At 40.7% G+C, this 23393-nt stretch overlaps 1 protein-coding gene across 2 annotated transcripts in view; it reads left to right on the top strand.

Moving 5' to 3' along the window:
* Window positions 1-22476, top strand: part of gcgrb (glucagon receptor b) — a 45327-nt gene extending 22851 nt beyond the window's left edge. The window contains exons 2-14 of one of the 2 annotated variants that reach the window (XM_041036174.1): window positions 8045-8190; window positions 8355-8451; window positions 8572-8679; window positions 10906-10994; window positions 11307-11413; window positions 12013-12169; window positions 13264-13423; window positions 14965-15025; window positions 15147-15216; window positions 18116-18204; window positions 18643-18787; window positions 19776-19817; window positions 20193-22476. In XM_041036174.1, the coding sequence (XP_040892108.1) occupies window positions 8137-8190; window positions 8355-8451; window positions 8572-8679; window positions 10906-10994; window positions 11307-11413; window positions 12013-12169; window positions 13264-13423; window positions 14965-15025; window positions 15147-15216; window positions 18116-18204; window positions 18643-18787; window positions 19776-19817; window positions 20193-20615 (1602 nt within the window). In that variant the 5' untranslated portion in view covers window positions 8045-8136 and the 3' untranslated portion in view covers window positions 20616-22476. Of the gene's footprint in view, window positions 1-8044; window positions 8191-8354; window positions 8452-8571; window positions 8680-10905; window positions 10995-11303; window positions 11414-12012; window positions 12170-13263; window positions 13424-14964; window positions 15026-15146; window positions 15217-18115; window positions 18205-18642; window positions 18788-19775; window positions 19818-20192 lie in introns of both variants that reach the window. The other variant, XM_041036173.1, reaches the window with a different exon arrangement.
* Window positions 22477-23393: the final 917 nt, after the last annotated feature.

The following is a 23393-nucleotide window of genomic DNA, read 5'->3' as shown; positions in this document are numbered from 1 at the left end:
GTGTGTCGGGGAAGTGTTTAGCAGATGCACCTCCAGCACATGCATAACAGGCTGGTTGGGGGGTTAGTTTGGATATGATACACACTCACCTGTGACATTTCTCCCCTCAGGGATAGAGTTGTGGGAGACACTATGGATCAGCTCTGGTTCATCTGTCCTTTTGTCCTTTTGTGCACCAGTCTCCTGGTTGTATGTCTGCATATCAACTAGCAGTGTCGAGTAGTAATACATTACTTAGTAAAACATCACAGTAATGTGTTTTTTTGATTAAAGAAACAAGCATTGTAAGGGATTACAATGTCAGATTCAGTAACTACATTACTGCTACTGATCCTTGCATCTTGTAAGCTTTGAATAAGAAGTCACTTTGATCAAAGGCTGCATCCGAAAGTGACAAAATCTGCCTTCTAGCACCTCTAAAGTGCACTAATTTACGGGATTTTTATGTGTTTAACATCCTTAAAAAATATTCTGAAAGTTACAGCACCCAGACAAAAAACCGTCTGGCACATAACCAACAAGAAAACCAAAAACTGTCATTTTCACACCTCGGTTTTTGTGAGCTGTACATTTTGGTGAGTTTAGATGCCTTTGGATACAGAGCCAGAGCAGTCATTTCCCTCTGCTTCCAATATTTATGCTAAGCTAAACTAATCGACAGCTGGCTGCAGCTGCATATTTCCCGTGCAGACATGAGAGTGGTATTGATTTTCTTATTTTCTTAACTCTCCGACAAGTCAATAATTTTTTCCAACATGGCAAAATATTGCACCATGTCTGTTTGCCATAATTTTTTCACCTCATCCATATGTATAAAACGACAGTAAAGTACATGAGGTAATAGATTTTCTACTTACTAATTAATTTGGCTGCATCAGTAGTGTTTGTGTGCATGTGCAAGTGTGTGTGTGTTGGGGGGGGGTATTATCTGTTTCCATAGGAGAGAGAGAGAGAGACTGACGGAGAATATATAGCAAGCAACATATCTGTGGTATAAGTAAAGCTTTTTTTATGGAGGAGTCCAAGGAGCACATGGCTGAGGATTTAGGGTCTGGCTCTTGGCATTCTCCACGGGACACTGAGAATGGTATGTACTGGCCAAGCCGTCTTCCCATGTGCTCCCCCTCTCTATCTGTCCCCCTCTCTCCTCTCTCCTCTCTCTCTCTCTCTCTCTCTCTCTCTCCTTTGTTCACACACAATTTTTACGACGCTCATCTGGACACCGCGGAGTCCATCCACACCACCTCTGGATACTTGCCCTCATGCAGGGTTGCCACGACTTCTTCCTATTAGACAGAAATGCTGCTGTATTCTGAATGTAGCCATTAGCTCAAAGCTGCTTGGACCATCTGCCAGAGGCTCAGCGGTACCCAAACGTCTTTCCAACCCAGATGTCTTCTAAGTGGAAGTGGCGATGATTTGAGCATGATATTTTCATCAGTGTTGGAAACCAAACTATCTCCACTATTTGAGCTTTAAGAGCCATGAAGAAAAGCAAAAAAAAAAAAACACTTCTGCATTTTTTCATGCGGTTTTGACTCTTTGCCTTAATAGAAAGATACCATGAGACTTTATAGGTGGACAAAAACATCACTGAGTTCTGAATTTTTACAATAACACTATCTAAAGTGTTTGCTTAGCAACTCATTTATAGATCAGGAGAGCAGCATGTGTAAGCTATTAGGAAGTGTTTTGATCAGCTGCTATCTAAGGTGCCGGCATAAGACAAAATACTTAAGCTCCCTCTCTGTCAGATTCTCATCTGCTACCTCTGTATGTTTCCCGCTGCACTGACCTCCCACATGAGCCAAATCAGACAGGAAACAAGATTACAATTCTCCCTCGAGAAGGCAAAAGGAGTAATAAGGAAGGGAATAGGGCAGGATTGTCTGATTCGCTGATGGCTTTTTTTACCCCCCACTTCTGACAACCAGTTTGATTCTGAGTGGTTGAAATGTTGTAAAGTTATAAAGAGTAAGGGAAGGACAAGGAGAACCTCTCAGCAGAGGACGAGAGACAGAGAGAGGGATGAAAAGGGGGAAAAAAAAAGATGGCTCCTGCTCTGCTCGTGAAGCGTATCATCTGCTGAAGGTGCAGATTCTGGGTCACCTCCATCACCCACCTCATAACACACCGCCTCGCACGCTTGCATGCACGCACACACAAACAAACACACCCGCACGCACACACCCTTGTGATTGTCATCGGCCAAGTGCACCTAAATTGCCTGAACCACTGTTACTGAGGCAACCTGAAAAGAAAGCTATGTGATTGGAGTTCAAGGACGTAACTCAGATTTGTGTCCATGGCTTCGCTGACATGCATGAGCGTTAAACAAACAACAACAACAAAAATGACCAAAACAACAAAGAACTTCCTTCTAGTGGGATCTACGCTGATGGTTTAATTTTATTTCCTCACAGTGGAGATAAATGGAACTTCCAGAAACAGTGTTCTTATTAATCAGATAGTCCGTCTGGTCAACAGTTTTCATTGAGAGTATGATCTTTGGTAAAATATACATCTAATGAAAACTGGTTTATGGATTATAACCTATTATAACCTGGAAAAGATTTGGTGGAAGACACACTGCAATATAAAGTTTCAGTGCTTTCAGTGGCTCATACTAAATTTCAAAACTAGGCATGTTAGATTTAAAATGGTCAGTGATGGTTTAACTCTTTAACCAAGGGTTCACAAATCTGTAATGAACTCAGTGTAGGAGCTTGAGAAGAATAACACAAGACTAAAAACATCCTTAATCCTCTGTTAGTATCCTAACAGAGAGCAGCGCTGTAGACTGATAATCCTCCAATAATATTTGATCACAGTCTCTAAAATCAAATAGGAAAATACTGCTTTTAAACTTAATTAACAGACAATGATGATGTCTGACAGAGTGCTACAGATAAACACATTCAAGGTAAAATAAACACTCGGTAACTGCAGTCCACATAAAACATGAACATACAGGGAATGTAGTTTTGACCTATTGAATAAAAGCAAGCTTAGCCATATATACTGCCAACTATCAATATTTGATCTGCCAATTATTTTCAACAGTAACAAATTCATTGGTTTGTCAATAAAATGTCAGAAAACTGTGAAACATGCTAATTGGATTTTCCCAGAGGTGACATCTTCAGATGTTATGTTTTGTCTGACCAGCAGTCAGAAAATTTTTTTAATCATCAAAGTAGCTGCCAATTAATTGTCTGTCGATCAGCTAATTGATTAATCAGCTAATCACTTCAGCTCTAAGATTCACACTGTACAGCATTTCTTCTGACTAGCAAAGATAAGTTAACCAAGAAATGTTAACGGCTCATAAAAGCTGAGCGAAACCACAGTACAATGAGCTAATACAGCCTTTATAATTGCCTTATAATATGACCAGAGAAGCATATAATGGCATCATTGCTCAAGGCAAAGTTTGTGTTCAGAGTGTTATTTCACACTCTGAACACAAATGTTCATTTTTGTCACATTACCTGGAGTTTGAATGCAGTTAGCCAAATTCTTCATTTTTGTCATGTTTTAAGTAAATAATGGCAAAATCTTAAGGGAACATCTGCTAAAAATAACAATTTTAGGACAGTACCACAAGAGGTAAGTAAAAAGAATTTTTTTGCTGGTCCTTTGGCTGAAGTGACCCTTTAAAACGTGAACCATGCCCTAATAACGTGGTTTAAATGGACAGAAAGAAACAGAACAAGAAATAAGAAAGAGGGGGATGATATTGGAGCTTCAGAGCAGTTGGCGCAGTCAGTCTCCATGTGGGGCAGGGCAGCTCACCGAGGCAGAAACAACATAATTACGGTTCTGTTTAGCTCCATTACAGCCACTGCACTCCTCCTGTCTCTGTTACCACCTACATACTCTCCATACTCTGCCTAATTGCCCGCTCCTCATCACATAGAGAAGGCTTATTGATTTAAACAACATAACTGGGAGGTGCTCGTGGTGGGTAATGCAATTATTCAATAACACTATGCCACAAACACAAACGTGCAGCAGTGCACACAGTGTGACTTTAATGATAATGGGGATCGGGCTGGTTTCTTGATAGACTTCATTATTGGTCATTTGGTCGTTGAGGATCAATGTCTTTGATGTGTGATAAGTAGTTTTTCCTTAGATTTTCAAATGATTTGCTGTTACACATTCCCACTCCACTTCCTTCGCCTCTCTTCATCTGTCTCCGTGTTCCCCCCCAGGACACGCATACATATTGTACACTTCAATGGAAATGTGTGGGCGTAGAGGAGAAGAGGCATGGCCCTACCTCTGACACAGGATAAAGACTGAGAATGAAAATGAGAAAAGAGCGAGCTACACTGTGCGCGTGCTGGGAGGATGAAAAATGTGAATGAAAGACAGACTGACATTTTTCATGCATTTTACAGTTAATGATTCAAACAAAATGATAAAAAGCGGGGTTGTTGTCAGGAATGTTTTTTTTAATTCATCCACAGATGGAGGAGAGCAGGAGGCTGCTGTGGCCTCATCTGGTGATGATTTGTGTTATGAGCTAAAAGTGCAAATTTCAGTCAGTGATTATCTTTTTCACTACCACCTCTTTTTTTCCCAGAGAGAGAGAAGAGAAACGAGAGAGTGCGTGTGTTTATATGTGACAGAGAGACAAATGAACAATGCAAATGATGGCTTAAACCTTGGCTTAAACTCAGTCTGCAGTTGCTCAGTAAAGCAAATATCCTTTGGGAGATGTAGCTGTAACACTGACCACTCACACACACACACACACACTCACAGAAGTGTGTGAGATGGCCGGTCATGTGTTTTGATTTACATGCAGCTTCATACAAACAGCACATTATTCAGGAATATTCCAAAGGAAAAGCTGTGACTCACACAGGCTTATTGTGCCCATACAAATCAGTGAGCATGGCTGTGCAGATATTTTCTCGCTTTCCATCTCTCGCTTTGTCTCACTCCTTAATAACATACACACACACAAACACATCATATGATTATTGGACAGCGACACTGAGCTTTTTCCACTGAATTGTCATGTAAAATAGGTCCAACTCGGTTATTTAGAAGAAGGATGAGAGCATTGGCTCAGCAACAGCAGCAGCAGGTTACGGAAGGTTTCTCTCAATGTATGTACATAAAGTAAAACTAAAAAAAATAAATAAAATAACTGCCTTACTGGTAAAAATTAGGGGTGTCATAAGATTGTATGAGTCTTACAATTTTACTAAGGTGTTTGAAAGTAACTCAAACCAGAGCCCAGGAGAAGCTTTAGGACTGTAGATGCATATTGCATTTACCTTTTTTCTTTTTTTTTTCTTTTTTTTAAAGAAATTGCTTCAAACCCCTCAGGAAAAACTAAAAAATGCAGCAGCATCAAGCAAGGCTGCTTTTTCCCCCCCCTCTCAGACAAGATGACATTTTGTAGATGCAGAGATTACATCCTACCGTGGTGATAAATTTCACCCACAAACAGCAAAAAGCAGCTTCTGCAAAATGTCTGGAGGATTTAATTACTGGCCTTAAACCTGAAGTGCGACTACCACTGGAAGAGATTTCCACAGACTGGAAAACGCATTTGGATATCCTCATTCCGCAGCATCCTGTGGTGTGTGTGTGTGTGTGTGTGTGTGTATGTGTGTGAGTACGGGTTTGTGTTACCTCTTTGGGACATTTTGCAATGTGAACTCTGACTTTGATGGGACCAGTAGTCCTCATGGGGATTAAAGCCCAGTCCTGATGATGTAAAACATCATTTCTGAGGGCTCTGCTAAGGTTAGGGTTAGGCTGTGCACAATGAATAGAAGCCAATGCAATGTGTCCTAACAAGGACAGCTGCGCAAACTCCTGTGTGTGTGTGTGCGTGTGTGTGTGTTTGCATGCATGTGTGTCACTGGGCTGCTAGCACCTGTGTGTCTGTTTTTATTTAACCACAATACTGCGCGGAGGACAGCGCATAATCACAGGATTGTCTCTAACTGATAGCCTTATCGACCTCATGGGCAGACACACACACACTCTCACAGAAATGCTCTGTAGCACACATGCTCTCATGTACCCAGCTACCCATGAAAATCAAGTACCTCTCAATATGTGACTGTGCATACGAAAGGAAATCAAATAACTTAAAGTGCCAATTACAAAGATCCTCTATAGCCCTAAAATACATGTTGGGTCAGAACTGAAGTGATCTTAAAACTGGTTATTCATAACGCTGCATATTTTACATATTTTCCATATTGTGACAGAAGAATGTTTTAGACCTTTTAGTGATTCTTTAAGTGGTTGAAATACATTTTATTCCCTTACCAGCAGTTTAATACATACTCTTTATATATGTTACTCTTGAGGACATATATTAGACTGTTATGAGAACCCATGAAACGTCCAAAGCCAACAATGTGTTAGCCCATCTCCTAATACTTTCTGGCATCTCCTGCCTGTGCGTGGCACTTCTCCCAAGCCAATGAGTTCCTACTGAAGAGGTGATAATTTATTTATTTTTAAGGGGTAAACAATAGGAGCAAAATTGTTGTTTTATTGGGAACTATTTTCAGTTCCCATGTGTCCCCTGTGGCTCACTGAAGTGTTTTTAATAGTTTTTGTACAACAGTGGAGCCCTATGGCACAGAGGAACAAGATATATCAGGATATGGATATACAGACGATACTTGTTGTTTGTTGTTGTTTTCTGTCTTTTCTTGGGATTTGCTGACAGTGGGAAAAATATAGAATATCACCCGGCATGCCTTAAAGTGTGATCCAACAGAATGAAAAAAGCAAAAACCTTCAGGGGACAGGGAATCGAGATTGAAATGACTTGTTGTTTGAACCATCGTATGTGCTCCAGGGTTACTGAACTCCATTTCTGCTTTGATAAGGATCCATCCTCGACTTTTTTTATTCACGTTTTATTAACATTTTTTTTATTTTAATAACAAAAGAAAAATAATCGATGTATTTCATCATAAACAGCGGTAGAATAATGTCTCCGATTGAAAATTGTCTTTCCTCCTTCTGCTCTCTGTCTGTTTGGCCTTGTTGCTCAGTCGATAAGAGCTGCATGTGGTCGTAAAGAGGAAAGTTATTATTGTAACATCAGAAGATAAAAGGCTTGTTACAGGAGGAAAACACCGCAGCATTACGTTGTATTTTTGTTTGCTCTGTTGTCCTTTTAAAATGAAGGTGTGTTCAGTGTGTCAGGGTCTCAGCCTTCAGCTTAGGTCCTTGTCGGGGACAGCAGATTCACAGTAAGTGGACACAAACACACACAGAAACTGACACATGCACACGGCTGGGGACGCAGAAGCACAGAGACTGGAACAGAATGGAATTTGAAACGTTTTAGCCAAAAATGTTTCCATGGTCAAGGTGTTTTTTGCAGAAACGTTTCAGATTTCGTTTTGTTCTCCAACTGCGTGGGTGAAGACGACGTCACGGGAAAAGCTCCCACCACAAAAATCACACACTCGTACAAACAGCGGTCTCTAAAACAGGTACTCTAGACATGAGGCTAAGCACAGACGAGCACACACACATCCTTGAAGGCACCACGCCACTCTCTGACCAGCTTCCCCCTTCTGTCCAATATCATCGTTTCCATATCACCTGTTGAGCTCTTTTGATTGATGGTCTTTTGTGGCAATCGTGCAATAAATGTGCAGTGAAAGGAAAACGCCTTGGGTTTTTTTTCTGTGCTTTTTGGTTTTTTGGGTTTATGAAACCAATTAGATCATCTTACAAATGACAGGGGTCAAGCTCACGGATGTTAGTTCCTGGTCATTACTGCATAGTTGACAGTGTGGTGGAGGTACCTGGTTTTCATCTGACACCTATGTGTGATATGTGATGTGTGATGTGCTTGAGAAAGAGAAGTAGTCTCCTCCTGTTTTTATTCCTGCTCATTGATTCTAAACGTCTTCATTATTTCACACCATCTCTCTTTCAACTGCAGTTCAAACAACCCCCAACAGACATACACACAGAAACATTCTGTCTTCTGTTAACAAGCGTCTCCATATTGTGTGTGTGTGTGTGTGTGTATGTGTAGGCCACACAGTGATAGGGCCGAGACCGCCTCATGTGTTGGGCCTCCTCTGAGTTCCCGTCCCCACCAACCCCCATCCTCCCAGCATCAGTGGGATGTCCCAGGTGTGTCTCCTTTTGGCCTTGCTCATGCTCTGCAGCTGCACAAAGGTACGACTCCCAGCTTGTCTCTGTTTCATACACCGACACACACAGCCTGAGATGTGCCTTTGATTCTTTATGCGCTCTCTTGAGTGCCGCTTACTGTTGCTGACAGTCTGCAAATCCAAAGCAAGAGCTGGATGATGAGGAAGGGCCATTTCATCTTCCTGCAGGTCTCCTCTGCTAACTCCTTAGAGCTTGTGAAGGAGCAGTGGAGCAGCTACAAGAGCCAGTGCCAGGACAACCTCAACTCCACGCCCCCCGCCACAGGTGAGCCACTCTCACCCCAGCATGAGCTCCCGCCTGTGTGAGATGCATGCAGGAGAATGAAGTAAGCCTGACCTACAGTGAACCCTCAGCACCGTTTCACAGATCTGCTCTCCACTGCAGGGCTGGTGTGTAACAGGACCTTTGATCTGTACGCCTGCTGGCCTGATGGACTCCCAGGAACCACCGTCAATGTCTCCTGCCCATGGTTTCTGCCATGGTACCACAAAGGTCTGCATCTGAGAGTATGCGTTCAGTAAGGGTGGGGAGTTTGTGTATCGATCTGCTTAAAGATGAAAACTGTGGGAATTAGATTATACAATTATACAACATGCAACAACTTACAAGCTGCACTAATCTGTATGTTGCAAATTTCAGCAAAAAAATATAAGATAAAAGTTACATCCTGCAGCTTTAAATATATTTTCACAGTGAGGTAACAGCCAAGTAAGTAGTTAACCACCAATTCAAATAACCACCAGCACTTAAAAAAAAAATAAAATAAAATTGAATTAATTAGAAGAAATAAATAAACAGCAAATATAACACACTTACAGCCAACATGTCTCTTCAATATGGTCTGCGAGAGAATCAGCATTTATCATAAAATTCAGCTATCTGGTGATTCCCAAAGCTTTCATCTGAGTAACTGCTCTGATTAAAGGCAGTACCTCATTCTGTTTTTCAGTTATGTTCTCACATTTTCCTATTATGCTCTTTTAAGCAGCCAGTTTTGTAACCATAGAACATTTTCTGTGATGTCTTGACTGCATTCTGTTTTTGGTCTTGTCAGTTTTGCATTTAAAGTCTGTGTTTCCTGACAGTTTTTCAGGTTATGATATTGGGTGATTCTTTCACTCGTTCAGAGTTATTGGCTTTAGGACCAAAACATGTAACATTTAGTCTTGTGTCAGGAGAACAAGTCTTCAGGGTGAATGAACTAAACTGAATCACTTCCTGAAATGATCTGTTCATTTCTCAGTTCAGTTGAGCTCTCAGTCAGTTGGAAACGAATGTGCAGGGATAGACTCACTCACTGAGTGAGTGATTCAAGTCATGTGTTCGCAGGGATTCACTCACATGGAGGCCATTCCTTTAGTACAAGATAATCTAGTTAGTACAAGATAATCAATGACCTAATCAATAGCCTAGTTCCTCATATGGCTGCACTTACAAAGCTGTTTTAACAGACCTCCCCAATACACACACAAACTTAAAATTTATGGTGCACTGATGAACAAATCTTTTGAACAAATCGTTTTAATGAATTGATTCTAATGATTCAGTACACTGAATACAACAAGCATTCAACATATTCAAGCATTTGAATATTTTCAGAACTATTAAAATGATATTTTGAATTTAAAAAAGAATTAGTTACAAAAGATGTGCGCAGAAAATGTCCCTTTTCAGGCCTGAGCTCCACCACACCTGCAGGAAGTAATGGATTTCAGAGCTTTTCTAACCTGTCAGGTAGGCCTTGTCCCATTTGTTGAATTGAAGGACTGACGTCAGTTCATTTGAAAATTGCAAGGATTCAGTGTTCATCCAGTGACAAGATGTTAGAGTACACCTTCAGAGAAAGAGCTCTGAAAGAAAGAATTCTTCTTTAAAGTCATCCTGTGGAGTGAATGGAAAATGCTTTGCAATGGTAACAAAGCTCAAAATGTCCTTGTCAGTCACAATGAAAAAAAGCTATCTGTTTGATGAATGTTGTATTTAATGGAGAGCATTGTGGTTTCAAAGAGCGGACGAGGCATTGATAGTGTATGAAGGCCAAATACTAGTCTGCTATCACTCTACTATCAACGTGAGACCGGTGTGAAGACTTCACACTGTGTCTTAGGGAGCATCACGCCTGTCCTGTGGAGCTGAGTCATTTGGCCTTGGTGTGCAGGCCTGTTTCTCAGACTGTTAACAGTGTTAGTTCATAGCGTGAAGGGTCCCGATTTGATCTGCTGCTCTTTCTGTGTAGAATGTTTATTTTCACGTTCGGGTTTGCCCCAGGTGGTTTGGAGGCTCTCATTAAGTGTGAAGGGGAGATTGTCTCTGTTATTTCCTGTGGACTGGCAGCCTGGCTCCGGTCTCCTCCTCCTGATGTCTTCCTGGGTAGAGGGTGTTTCATCTGTCTGTGTGAAAATGTGGATGTTGTAAATTTGGGGCGAGACTTCAGCATTACAATTTCACCTTTGTTGTCATCTTTGTACCTTGGACAGTTTGGGCTGTATTTTTTTTTTTTTTTTTTTTTTTTTTTTACAGTTTTTATGTGAAATTTTTGAGATTTATTAAGTTTTTTCTGTATTTTTTTTAGAAGCAGCACAAACCATTTTTTTGTTTCAAATGTAGTAAGGCCAGTAAGTTATTTGTTTATTATAAAGCAAAGTTACTGGGGTAGGAAAGGGTACAAACGCCACCAAAATACGAAATCTCATCACATGTGTATCTCTGTGTGAACAGTTCAGCAGGGTTTGGTCTACAGAGTCTGCAAAGAAGATGGTCAGTGGGCTAAAAAGAATACCAGCGAATGTGAGGACGACCCTGATGAGGTGTGTGTATACAGTACAGCGTGTTAGTGTGTGCATGCCTGTGTATGAAACTGAAAGTAACTGTAGCAATGTCTGAAGCTGCACGCAGTGGCAGATGGTTCAACAATATTGTGACTATGACTGACTTGATACTTGATACACAATTTGAAATGACTCAAATTGTGTTTGTAAGTCCTCCCATCTGTTCAAATACTCTTTAGGCCATTTTTAACATCTTTTGTGCTAAATTTAATCTACTGCGTGCGTGCATGCGTGCGTGTGTGACGGCAACACATGGATGTAACTGACTCAGTCTCTCTGTTGGTTCAGCAGCAGCAGTATGGACGCATCCTCAGTCAGTTACGGATCATGTACACAGTGGGCTACTCGCTCTCCCTGGGAGCTCTGCTACTGGCTCTGGGAATCCTCATCACCTTCAGGTAAAGCATGTAGGAAGAGTAAAGAAATGAAAGGAAGGGGAGGAGGAAGAAACAGGTAGAAGGATGAAAAGAAAAACAAAATAAAGAAGGAAAGGAATTTATCAATAAAGGATGCAAAGAACAATGAGAAAAAGGAAAGTAGGAACCAAGGAAATAAGAGAGGAAGCAAGGAACGAAGAAAGGGAACAAAGGAGATGACGGAAAGAATAACAGAATAATATATAATAATATATAATAAATAAGGGAAAATTAAAGCAATGAATGAAAGGAGGAAAAGATAATACAAGTAAAGAAGGATGGAAGGAAGAGGGAAAGTAAAGTGAGAATAAATGAAAGAGGGAGAAAGGAAGGGAGTGTTTGAGAGAGAGAAATAAGAACTACCAGAACAAAAGAAGGGCAAAAGGAAACAGTGAATGAAAGGTGCAAAAGGAACGAGGGAAGGAAACAAAGTCAGGAAAAAAAAGGGAGAGAGAAAGGAAGGAAGGGCAAAAAGGAACGCAAGGAAGGATTGGGTAAAATAATTTTGGTCATGTTGCTGCACTTAGAGTAGTGAGTACAACAAATAAAAGTCATCACGCACTGTGAAACCTCTGCATCAGGAAGCTCCACTGTATGAGGAACAACATCCACATGAACCTGTTTGCTTCATTCATCCTGAGAGCTGTGTCCATCCTGGTAAAAGACGCCCTGCTGACCCTCACACTGGACCCCAGGAGCAGCAGCAACACGCAGGCACAGGCCTGGGCCAACGCACCGGTCAGAGCAAACACACCACACAATCCACATCTGCTATGAGTTGTGTTCAGATGGAGGCTTTTCACATCACTGTAATACATTTTATGGGACTCGTAATAAAAATGTCAAAGTGACTACTGACGAGACGACATGCAAACTTATACAGCCCATCCATTACCCTGAATTTCACTCCCTTGTTCCAGCCTACACTGAATGTTGCTGTTGAGGACTGCACCACATGTGCAAATGGAAACTGCCTCACATGTTTTGATGAATACATTTATCCAATAACATAACACTGCTACTACATCTCCATTTTGGACAATGCATCAATTCAGTGTAGGTTTTAAAATTCTACAACCGTCACACAGGATTTATGACCTAATAAGCTACTGATTAGGTATTGATTGGGCGTGTCTAGACACATCAAATCTTTGATAATGAGAAGGAGCTATTCTGCCAAATAGTATTTATTGATCAAGTAAGTGAAAGTGTTGTTCTGGCTGTTCTAACCAAGTGTAATTTTCTGCAAATAAATGTTATGAATGACTTGAAATGACAGTCACATACTGTGTCATCAACAGTTTAAACAGACAAGATCTAAAAGTTACTGAAAACACTTGAACCTGAAACTTTTGATGTCAGGGATGAAAAGAGAATCAAACTTCTCAAACATACAGATTTCTTGCTCTGCATTTGCATTGAATTAACATATTTCTCGTATAAAATGGAACAAAACGACATTGTGTCGGCATCAATCCACATTAAGTCTATGCAATAAGCAATTAGCAGTGTACTGTAAATGTGACTGGTAGTTTTTGTGCCAAGGTGCAAGAGACATTGGAAATGCATTATTTACAGTTATGACGCCAGAGCAATAGTTCATGTGGAGGAACAGCAACCACTGTGCACTAAACTGCTGTCGTAAGCCAAGATTTGAGCATCGCATTGTGCTTCACCGTGACTCCGAATTAATTCAACTGAGCTGAAGAATATCTGTCAGCCCTGACCTCTGTGGATCTCTGTTTGAAACTTACTTTGGTACTAACAGAGAAGATGTCACCTTGTCTTAATGTTTGTGTCCTCACCATCTCTGTGATATGTGTGTGTGCCAGGCTGTGACGTGGTGCCGTGGTGCCATGGTGATGATGCAGTATAGCGTGATGGCCAACAATTATTGGCTGCTGGTGGAAGGCATCTACCTACACAGCCTGCTAGTCATCACAGTGTTCAGCGAGAGGAAGTACTTCTACATTTACCTGGCCATCGGCTGGGGTAAGAACCAGCAGCCTTAACATGGTGACTGACAATCGCAAGGCGACTGCCATGTGGTTGTTGTGGTTACTGGGATACACAAGACTGATTAGTGTGTTGGTATCAGTAAACAGTACTCTGACCCTTAGGTAGTCTTTATGTAGATCAGGTGGAGTGAACAGCTTTGTCATAAGCAGGAACATAGTCGCTAGCAACAGGAAGTGAGTCAGCTATAGGAATGGTTAACAGGTATGTAAACAGACTAATGAGAAAATACAGGGCAGCTGTGCAGACAGGTGAATGTTCTCAAGATGAGTCGGGTAGTTCACAGATTTACAATATCTGAGGACATCTAGTGGGCAGGTGTGGCATGACAGGCTCTGAAATGACAACACAAGGTGAAGGAGACGGACGAGGACAAAGATGCATCACATGCATCGCTGTTTAGCACTAATACGTGTGTAACAGAGTTACACTGAGTTTTCAATTGTATCTCTCAGTAACTGTTCGCCTGAAGAAATCCAAAAATGAATCTGGCTCCGCCAATTTTATGTTGATGATATTTTATTTAACAACATTCAAAATATGTTAGTCAGTAGACAGACTAACTTCTGTAACACTGTCAGACTCATGATGGACAGTTTAAAGAAAAAACAAATCAAAATCAATGCCGCAGAGCTTGAGATAATGTCTTTTTTTATTCCACCAGCTCTTCTTCTCTGTCAAAGCCTGGTGCCTACATTATTATGTTATCACATTACCCACAATGTAACTCAGCTGACAATAATTCGGTCATAGATTTGGGTGCATTATGCCAGTACTGGCTAATGTCGCGTTAGCCTTAAGCGGAGATGTGGAGCAGGCTGGTAGTCTTCAGACCCAACTGAGGCTGACTTGGGTGACATCACATGAGGCAATTAACCTAAATAATGACGTTATGATGTGCATGTTCTGCTTTCAGTCTGCTATTCTGAGATAATAACTTAATTGTATAATTATCTTGAGATTTCAAACATTGGTTTTTCCATAATTATGAAAATCCTCACTGAGCAGAGATAACAAATCACAGCCTTGCCACAGTATTAAGTAGATTGTTTGACTGATGTTCGTGAGTCTGCGGTCTGCCTGACAGGACAGACGCTCTCAAAAAGAGAGACTGGGTTAATGAACAGATGAGATGTTACTTTAATCAAGCTGAGATAGAGAAAGAAACGGCCTTACAACAGGTTTTCAGACTTTTCAAGTCGTTACTGGACAAGATGAGAATTGAAATGTTTTCTTTGAGAGAATGAGATTTTAAACTCATGATCATAAGTGAACAATGCTTGTGCTGTATCATGGGTAATAATAAAATTATTTCATCACAAGTGGGTTAAAGAACAAATGTAACACAAGCTGTAGTTTGTTATACACATTAATTGTGTATACTAAATGTGAAGTTTTGGAGTGAATGATCTATTAGGAGCACGCAGCGACGGTCTCAACGACTGTATGTGTTACACATTCTGCTCTGTTTGTTAACTGCTCTGTTCACTTATTCATTTCACCTCTGCCATTCTCAGGTGCACCACTCATATTCGTGTTGCCGTGGATCACAGTGAAATACCTGTATGAGAACGAGGAGTAAGTTTAATCGATTTCATAATATCATCACATCAAATGAAAGGCAGTTTAGATGTAGCACCTTAATGGCCTTTCCTTTTGATGTGTGTGTGTGTGTGTGTGCGTGCGTGTGCATGTGTAGGTGCTGGGAGAGGAATATTAACATGGGATATTGGTGGATCATCCGTTCTCCTATACTGTTTGCTTATCTGGTAAGACTGTCTGTCTGTCTGTCTGTCTCTTGTCCTTATATTGTCTGTCAGGCATTTTACAATTGAACAATGTTCATTAAATTCAAGTCCATAGTTTGCTGAGCTACACACAAATATACACACATACACACACTGTGGCAGCTGTGAATAGAGACACCTTGACATAAATGCATGTGTTCGAGAGTATGTAGATCAGGCAGTTGCTGGAAGCACTTTTGGAGGGAAAAAAAAGCATTCACCGAAGAACATTGCTCATCTTTAGCTATTATGAATAATTTCACAAATTGCTGACATTCATTCTTGTACATTAGTAACTTTATGATCTCTCCTCTGTAAAATGTTTGACAGAATGCCACTCTTTATTATGTGGTATAAAATGAATTCCTTGTTCAGCAAAGACCCTCATATAATTTTAAGTACTCATAATTTTATTCTGCCACAGTATTTCATCATAGTGTAACTGGCACTCAACCAAACTCGTATTAACTGGCATAAAAGTCACAGTTTTATTTTGATTAACACGGGAAAAAGTGGTTGGGTGTGGGCACTATGGCAATCTAAAGTAGTTGCTCCCAACCTTTTTGGCTTGTGGCCCCTTAAAAGAAGCTGTGAACTTGTGAACCCTTCTCACCAGTTGCATATGTTGACTGGTTGTGAACCAGTATAACATTTCCTTGTCCACAATGATAGTGGTATGCTCAGTGAGTAAATCAGTGAGTTGCTCAACAATCAAACACTGGTGCTCTTAAAAAAAGATTGAAATTGTCAAACATGTTGCAAATGAACAAACGTCTGGCACACTCACACAGAGATGAGAAGGAGTATGTGGATGTTTGATAATAAGCCTTTACAAGCTACACAAAATCTGGTCAAGATGATTGAACCAAGGTAGAGCTAATTTGCGCCATAGAGCAATAGTAAGTAGTCTTGACAGTGCTGACGTTCGAGGCAATGGAGAGCTGGAGAGTCCCAAACATATTAGTGGCCTATCCCTCAATCTTGAGGAAGGTGATAAAAACTATTCCTGCATCATGTGACCAGATCCACACCAAAGTTTAGTGGGTTTTTCCCTGGCTCATGCTCCGTCCCTCCACCAAGTGCTTATGGTTGCTAATCAGTTCAGGACTTTTTGCATAATCCTGCTGACAAATGAACAAACCTCTCTGGTTCTGAGCCAAGACTCAACAAACACAAATACAGAGAAATCTAAATGCTTCAGTTTTGAATAATCTGTGTGAACAGTTTGTCAGCGACAGAACTAAGAGAGCTTTATTTCCCCTGTTCAGTACCTTTCTGTTAAACAAAACGGTGTGTACTGGTGAACAAAATGTTGAGGGGAAGTAAACAGAGGAGTACAGAGAAAGTACAGAGAGAAGCTCTGAGAGCTGTAATTGTTTTTAGATAGGACGCACACAAAGACTCAAAGGATAGACTCAGAGACAGAACGCAAATATGTAATAAAAAGCAAAATGTGGACAATCCAGTGGCAAAACATTTAAAAGAGGCACGTAGCAGCTGTGAGTGTTTGTTAAGAGGTGAGAGTTTGGAATGGATCAAACCATCAGGGACATTTTGCACAGACCAGACTTTTTGAATTCTCAGTAGGTCTAAATGAAGGAATTTATTTCAGATATTTACAGTATGGTTTTCATACCTGAAATTTTATTTTTTGCACCTCTGAAGTAAATTTCCCCTTTTTTAATTTCAACAACCTTTGAAGATAAAACTATCCTTTAATCCACAGGAAAAAGAAATGAACAGTCTCTCTTGGCAGAAATATGTTTTTTTTTTGTTGTTGTCATTTTGTGTTGACCTTCTCACAACCCCTCAGATTTATTCTTTTTATCAAAAAAAAGATAAAAGTTGAAACTGCATTATCACCGTGAGGATCTAATTGTGACCTCAAGGAATCAAATTCAGATTATTTCATAATATTCTCAAGACTCACACCCTACACTGGAAGACATAAGTGGCTAGACTACTCTTTATATATTGCACATAGATATAAACCCACACCACCACACACACAACCAGACACACACACATACACACTCACACAAAAATAAGTTGTGGAATTCCTCTTGTGTGTTTCCTGCCTCTTGTTCCCATAGAGACAAACAACATTATGGATGGACACACTTACGAGCACAAGTGCACATTAACAGTCGCAACCTTTGTGACCTCAAGCAAAAACATACGTGTGCACACACACATTCAAAAATGTATGAACGAACCTGTGGCATTTCCTGGCCATCGCAGAGAGCCGCATTCGCTCTGTGGAAAAAATCTTTTTATTGTAATAGTCGAAACAGTTGCCGTACGGTTGTGTAACAGGCATAACGTCACATGTCATCCTACAACAATCCCAAACAGCCCTGCAGTTCAACTATTGTTCACACACACACATTCATGCCTAAATAAACTGTGTTTGTGTGCAGTCAAACACACACACACACACAGTCACACAAACACATCTGTCAAGACAACATACACATGTTACCAAACTTGGAGTGCTAATAACTTGAGTGCTGTAATAATTAATGTTCTCTGTCATCGGAGAGGGTTCTGCACTAGATCACAGTGTGTGTGTGTGTGTGTGTGTGTGTGTGTGTGTGTGTGTGTGTGTGTGTGTGTGTGTGTGTGTGTGTGTGTGTGTGTGTGTGTGTGTCTGTGTCTGTGTGTGTGTGTGTGTCTGTGTCTGTGTCTGTGTCTGTGTGTGAGTGGCCAGGTCACAGACCACAGAAAGACTCAGGAGCTACAAAATGACAGTCTAGTTATGGGCATTTTAGGCAGTCTCTGTCTCTCTCTTTCTCACACATTATATTATCAAAAAAATCTACACAACATACTTTATGCATTTGTTTTTCTCCATTTAACTCTGCTTCTCTTCTTGTTTTAGATTAACTTCTTCATATTCATCCGAATTATCAAAATCCTGATGTCTAAACTCAGAGCTCATCAGATGAGATACACCGACTACAAGTTCAGGTGAGGGAACTGTTTCCTGTTTCGTAAAGAAAAGAAAAAATTAAAGTGGCGCACGGTGTGTTCTTAGAGACTCTCGATGAAAGTGAACCAAAGATCAGTTCCAGGCCAGAAAATCTAAACAGTGACCAGAAAGATGCTAAAATGTTCTGTGTATAGCTGCTTTAAAACCTTAGAAATGAACATTTTACCACCTTGCATTTCATTCCAGAAATACTGAAGCCCATAATATGTTTTTTTTTCTCTTACTATGTTTGTACAGCTTAATATTTTGTAATTGTAACATACTGTAAAACCTCCAAACATTTTAATGACTGTCAGTCTCACCTGAGCTGCTACTCATTTCACCTACCTGATGAAGGTCATACCTAAGTGAAATGAGTAGCAGCTGACCTTTCTAGTTTCTTGTGATACAACTCTTTCTTTCCTTTCCTGGTCCAGACTGGCAAAGTCCACTCTGACCCTCATCCCTCTGCTGGGGATTCACGCCATCCTCTTCACCTTCGTCATCGACGAGTCGGTCCCCAAAGGTTCCATGCTGCGCCTCATTCGCCTGTTCTGTGACCTCCTGTTTAACTCCTTCCAGGTTAGAGCTCAACTTTACAGGAAACTTATCTCTCTCTTATTGACATTTCCAATCTGAAATATTTAACATTAGTGTGTTTCAGTGTGTTTCTTTTCCTTCTTTCTCCTCAGACAAGATCATTTCTAAGCGGGTTGTTTTTTCAAAAGCATTTCTGCTTTCATAAACCTGTGATTGTAGTAAAACTGAATGTTCCTCTATTTGCTTTCATATGTTCAATCACGGAGCATTTTTTCTATAATTGATATTCTAATAACATGGACCTTGACTGAACTACAGTATGAATGGATGAAAAATGTATAAGCAGTATTTGTATTTAAAGGTGCTCTGGGGTATGTGTGGCATTTTCTTGTAAACAAAGTTTCTGTTTACATGCAAAACACACTGTGTGCATCTTTGAGGCCCAGCAATCGCTTAGAATTCACTTCCGTCCTCTTTAAACATCTACCAAGCTGATTTTGTGAAAAGTCTGAAACCTGTATTTTTTGCCTCTGTGTTTACTTGCTCCTCTTCTCCCCTGGCTTTGTTCACACATTGCTGCTTTCCCTGGGGCATTACAGCCACCTGTAGATCGGTGCAATAGCATGAAACCACTGGCAGTAATGTGTAATGTTTCACCCGTGTCGTTTTGCATGTTAATGATAACATACAAAACAGGCTCACTCATAAAAACATTGCTCAGTTGTGCTACTACTGTTCACCAACTCCACAGTGTGCCTATAAACTGGCCTTGAAAAGATCTGAACTAGCAATAAATTCATGTGCAGTTTTGTACATTGCATTGATGCAATGTGGTTCTTTCATATATTTTTAATTTTTAGTTTTTATGGATGCAACGGGCACAACAGCAGAAGAGATATCTGGGTATTTGTTGACAATAATAAGAAGATAAAATGTTCAGAGCCTTATCCTTTAAAACTATGGAGTAACTTTGGTTTGTTTTTTAGTATCAGACATGACTGAAATTTTAAAACTCCACCTTTCATTTCAGGGCCTGCTGGTTGCCATCCTGTACTGCTTTGTCAACAAAGAGGTGAGACAAATGTACTTTCATGTCGAGCGCCACCTTAATTTAATCTCTGCCGTAGCTGCAGTTCCTTCCTTTCCCTTTTTAGAAAAGATGAATTAGGCATTTTTCATCATCAGTGTTCCCGTTGCCAGCCTTTATCGCTCTTTTTATATCTCTAAAAGCTCCATCTTTGTTCAAGTCTCACTATAATCTTTTGTCTACAAAGTGGCATGGACACAACATTGTCCATCTGCTAATCGCTAAGCTTTTAAATGTAGTCTTTGGCAGGAGACATCCATCTAATGAAGTGCTCAGTGTCTTATTTAATCTACATCACAAATCTTCATGCGTATCTCCTCTATCTGCTCTCTCTCCCTCTGCTATCCCATCATCCCTCAGGTGCAGTCAGAGATGCTGAAAAAGTGGAAGAGGTGGAAGCTGGGGAAGGACATTGACGAGGAGTATCGCCACACCCACAGCCACACGCCGCACATCAAGAGTGGCAGCATCGCCACCGGCAATCTGCCCGACCTCCACGACAACAACGGCAGCGACCCCAGCTGTGACTCACCTCGCCTCAGCAAAACTAACAGAGGCCCGTCCTGCTCCGCCGCACCGGAGGAGAACCGCCGACTGGTCGTGTCCTACAGCAACGGGACGGGGAAGGGCAGGCAAGGCAAGGGCAGACACAACCTGCAGTTCTCTTTCCTGCCGCACCGTGGCCCCACCAGCCATGCCAGCACCGCCACAGAGGAAGTGTGTCTGGAAGAGAGGGCACAGTGCCGCATATACCCTCTGAAAGGAGAGGAGACTAATGTCTGAGGACAAACCTGCTCCGAGCTCTCGTCATGGAAACACTCACTGAGTGTGCTTATCGTTGTTTCGGATCAGTGTTTATCATGCACCAACAAGACACCCTGAGTGGGAATGAGGAGAATGAGGAAGTGACCTACGCAGATCAGGATGCTCACCGCTGCATAACGCTGCAGGAAATGTTTCAACCTGCCCAGCTGCAAATTAATATTTATTGGTTTTGGGACCTTGAGCAAAAAAAAAGAAAAAGCACTTATTGACTTCAGACATCAGGAATGATTAAACTCTAGTGGTGGTTTCAGCGTGAGTGTGTGTATGATCTCATTTCAACCCTTTGCTACTAACCCTGCCCACATCTGTGCTGCTGTTGCCATTGTGAGTCGTGCTTGTGTTGTGGTACTCTCCTCCAAAAACTTATCAGTGTCAGTTTTTTGTTATCTTATCTTCTTGTTGTCTTGTTTCTCTTCTTTTGTGAGCATGGATGTGGACAACGGCGTGCACGGCTCCTGATGTCTTGGTCATGGACATCGTAAGAAAGACAGGGGAGAGAGATTCACTGGAGAACACTGACTCCTATCACACAGTGTCATGCCATGACACTGTGTGATAGTAGTGCCACATGCCAGTGTCTTACCATGCTGAGGCAGAGGACGCATGCTTTCATCTAAGACTGTGCAATGATGTTTTAAGTTATTCTGGCCAAAGCCAAACAAGAAAATAATAATGTCCTATTGTGGGTTTTATATCAGTTGGGCAAAGCATTTAATGCATAAATTGATGCACATTCCTTTCCTCTTTTTTTGTTTTGTGTACCAACTTTATCCTTCTCCTTTTTTAAACAGGTTTTCCTGACTGAATGTATATGAAGGAGAAATATGGATGAAACAATGTGTAAGTGTATATAGGTGATTAGAAACACACACAGTGTCCATAGCGCCTGCATTTGTCCAGTGATGAGACTTGATTTGCCTTCACAGACTCGTAAAGAGTGAAAATTCATCCACAACACACAATTGCAGTTAAATTGATGAAACTGGGTTTGACATATGTGGCATCTGGTGAAACAGAGAGTTGTTGCTGATCACCATCATCATCCTGCTCCAGTCAGTGTCCATACAGCTGCACATTTATCCAGTTATACAGTATTGTTTAGAAAGAAAATTAAACGTTTTTTTGTACACAAAATATACGATGTACAGATCAGAGAAGTCCTTTTATACGCCTTTTTAAAGCGAAGGTGTTGCATTTCATGACATAATGTGTGAATAAGTTTTGTTGAAAAGAACACCACATTACCAATGGAGGAACAGATTTTATATTTATTTTTTCCCCCCTCTGCAGATTGGATCAGGGCTCGTATTTCATGACACAGAAAGCAAAATGTGCTTCACATAACCACTTTTATTGCTTTGACTTGAGGAAATGAGAAAAATTAAGCAAAGATTTAGCATGTTTAAAAATTCAGGTTCAGTTATGAAACGGCCCTGGATTTAATCATCAATAGATTTCCATCACAATGGAGCCAACGAGGATTTTGACAAAGAGATTTCTGATTAAGTTCTTGATCAAGGATGGAAAACAAATATTCTGTTTGATGTGTTGGAGCGCACACTGTACAATGTAAATATTGGTGAAAGTGAACATTATAAAGACAAAGAGTTGGTGGGTGGAGGGGTGTGTTGTTTTTCTCTGCTTTTGCTTGGAGGTGAGTGAAAAATGAAAATCAACATGACTAATTACCTTGAGAACAGACTCTGTTTTGCAGAACATGATTGTACCTGTCCTTTTATTTAAAATGTTGCAGATGTCAGGAGGGGCCCAAAGCAAACAATGCCATGAGTGAGAGCGAGAAATTTTATATAAAAGCCAAATTGTTGTGTCTCATATGTTTCCATGGATCCAATTAAAGTGAATTCTGTCAGCAAATAAAGTGTCAGTGTGCACTGTGTCAATATGAGAGCGAGGCAGTCATGTCAGGCGTAGTTTCATTCTTCTGCAGCGATGCACTGAGTCTGACATGCATCTGTAAATATGTGATAGAAAAGTAGTTTTTTTTTTTACTGTACTTTAATGATCTTACTTTCACTGCAGAAATGTTCCCCTGGTGGACTCATAAAGTGTGTTTCAACATCCGCTGAATAATTTGAGATAAATCAAATAAATTCCTCTGTGTGTGCTCACGTGCATGCATATCATTGTGCAGTTATTCCACACCATGTTCGGCCGCAAAGCCAATCAGTGGACTTATTATCAGTCGGCATGCATGTTTTCATTGGAGAGTACAGCAACATGAAATTAAAGACTCATCTGAGTCTTGTTGTGCAGAAGATAATAAGCTGTCAGCGCATGAATTATGTATTGGACACACGCACACATCCAATAATGTGTGTGTATGTGTGTTCTTGTGTGTGATTGGTCTAGAAAGCTCTCTGAAAACACCCCCATCACCATGCCCGTACAATATAAACCACTGAAGGTGGCTCTCTGAATGGCAGGATAAAAGCAGCACAGAATATTAGTTAAGGAACAATGTCTCACAGGGGAATCGCCTGACTTTCACTACAGGCGAGGACGGTTATGACTACAGAATAAGACAATGGTACATGGGAGAATTTTTAGATGGTGACAAGTTGTTTTGTCTTATAGATGCTTTTTATAGACAAACAGTTTCATTACCATTAATCACTTTAGCCACAAACTTCACCCTTTCAGGTATATCCATTTATCTGCTTCTGAGGGTCTCTTTATTAGTGTCAAATGTGGCCATATTTCACATTTTCAGGATAA

The sequence above is a fragment of the Toxotes jaculatrix genome, chromosome 4, assembly GCF_017976425.1.
Source record: "Toxotes jaculatrix isolate fToxJac2 chromosome 4, fToxJac2.pri, whole genome shotgun sequence".
NCBI lineage: Eukaryota > Metazoa > Chordata > Actinopteri > Toxotidae > Toxotes > Toxotes jaculatrix.
Note: the sequence above shows the minus strand (reverse complement) of the source record. Positions and strands in the feature narration are given on the sequence as shown.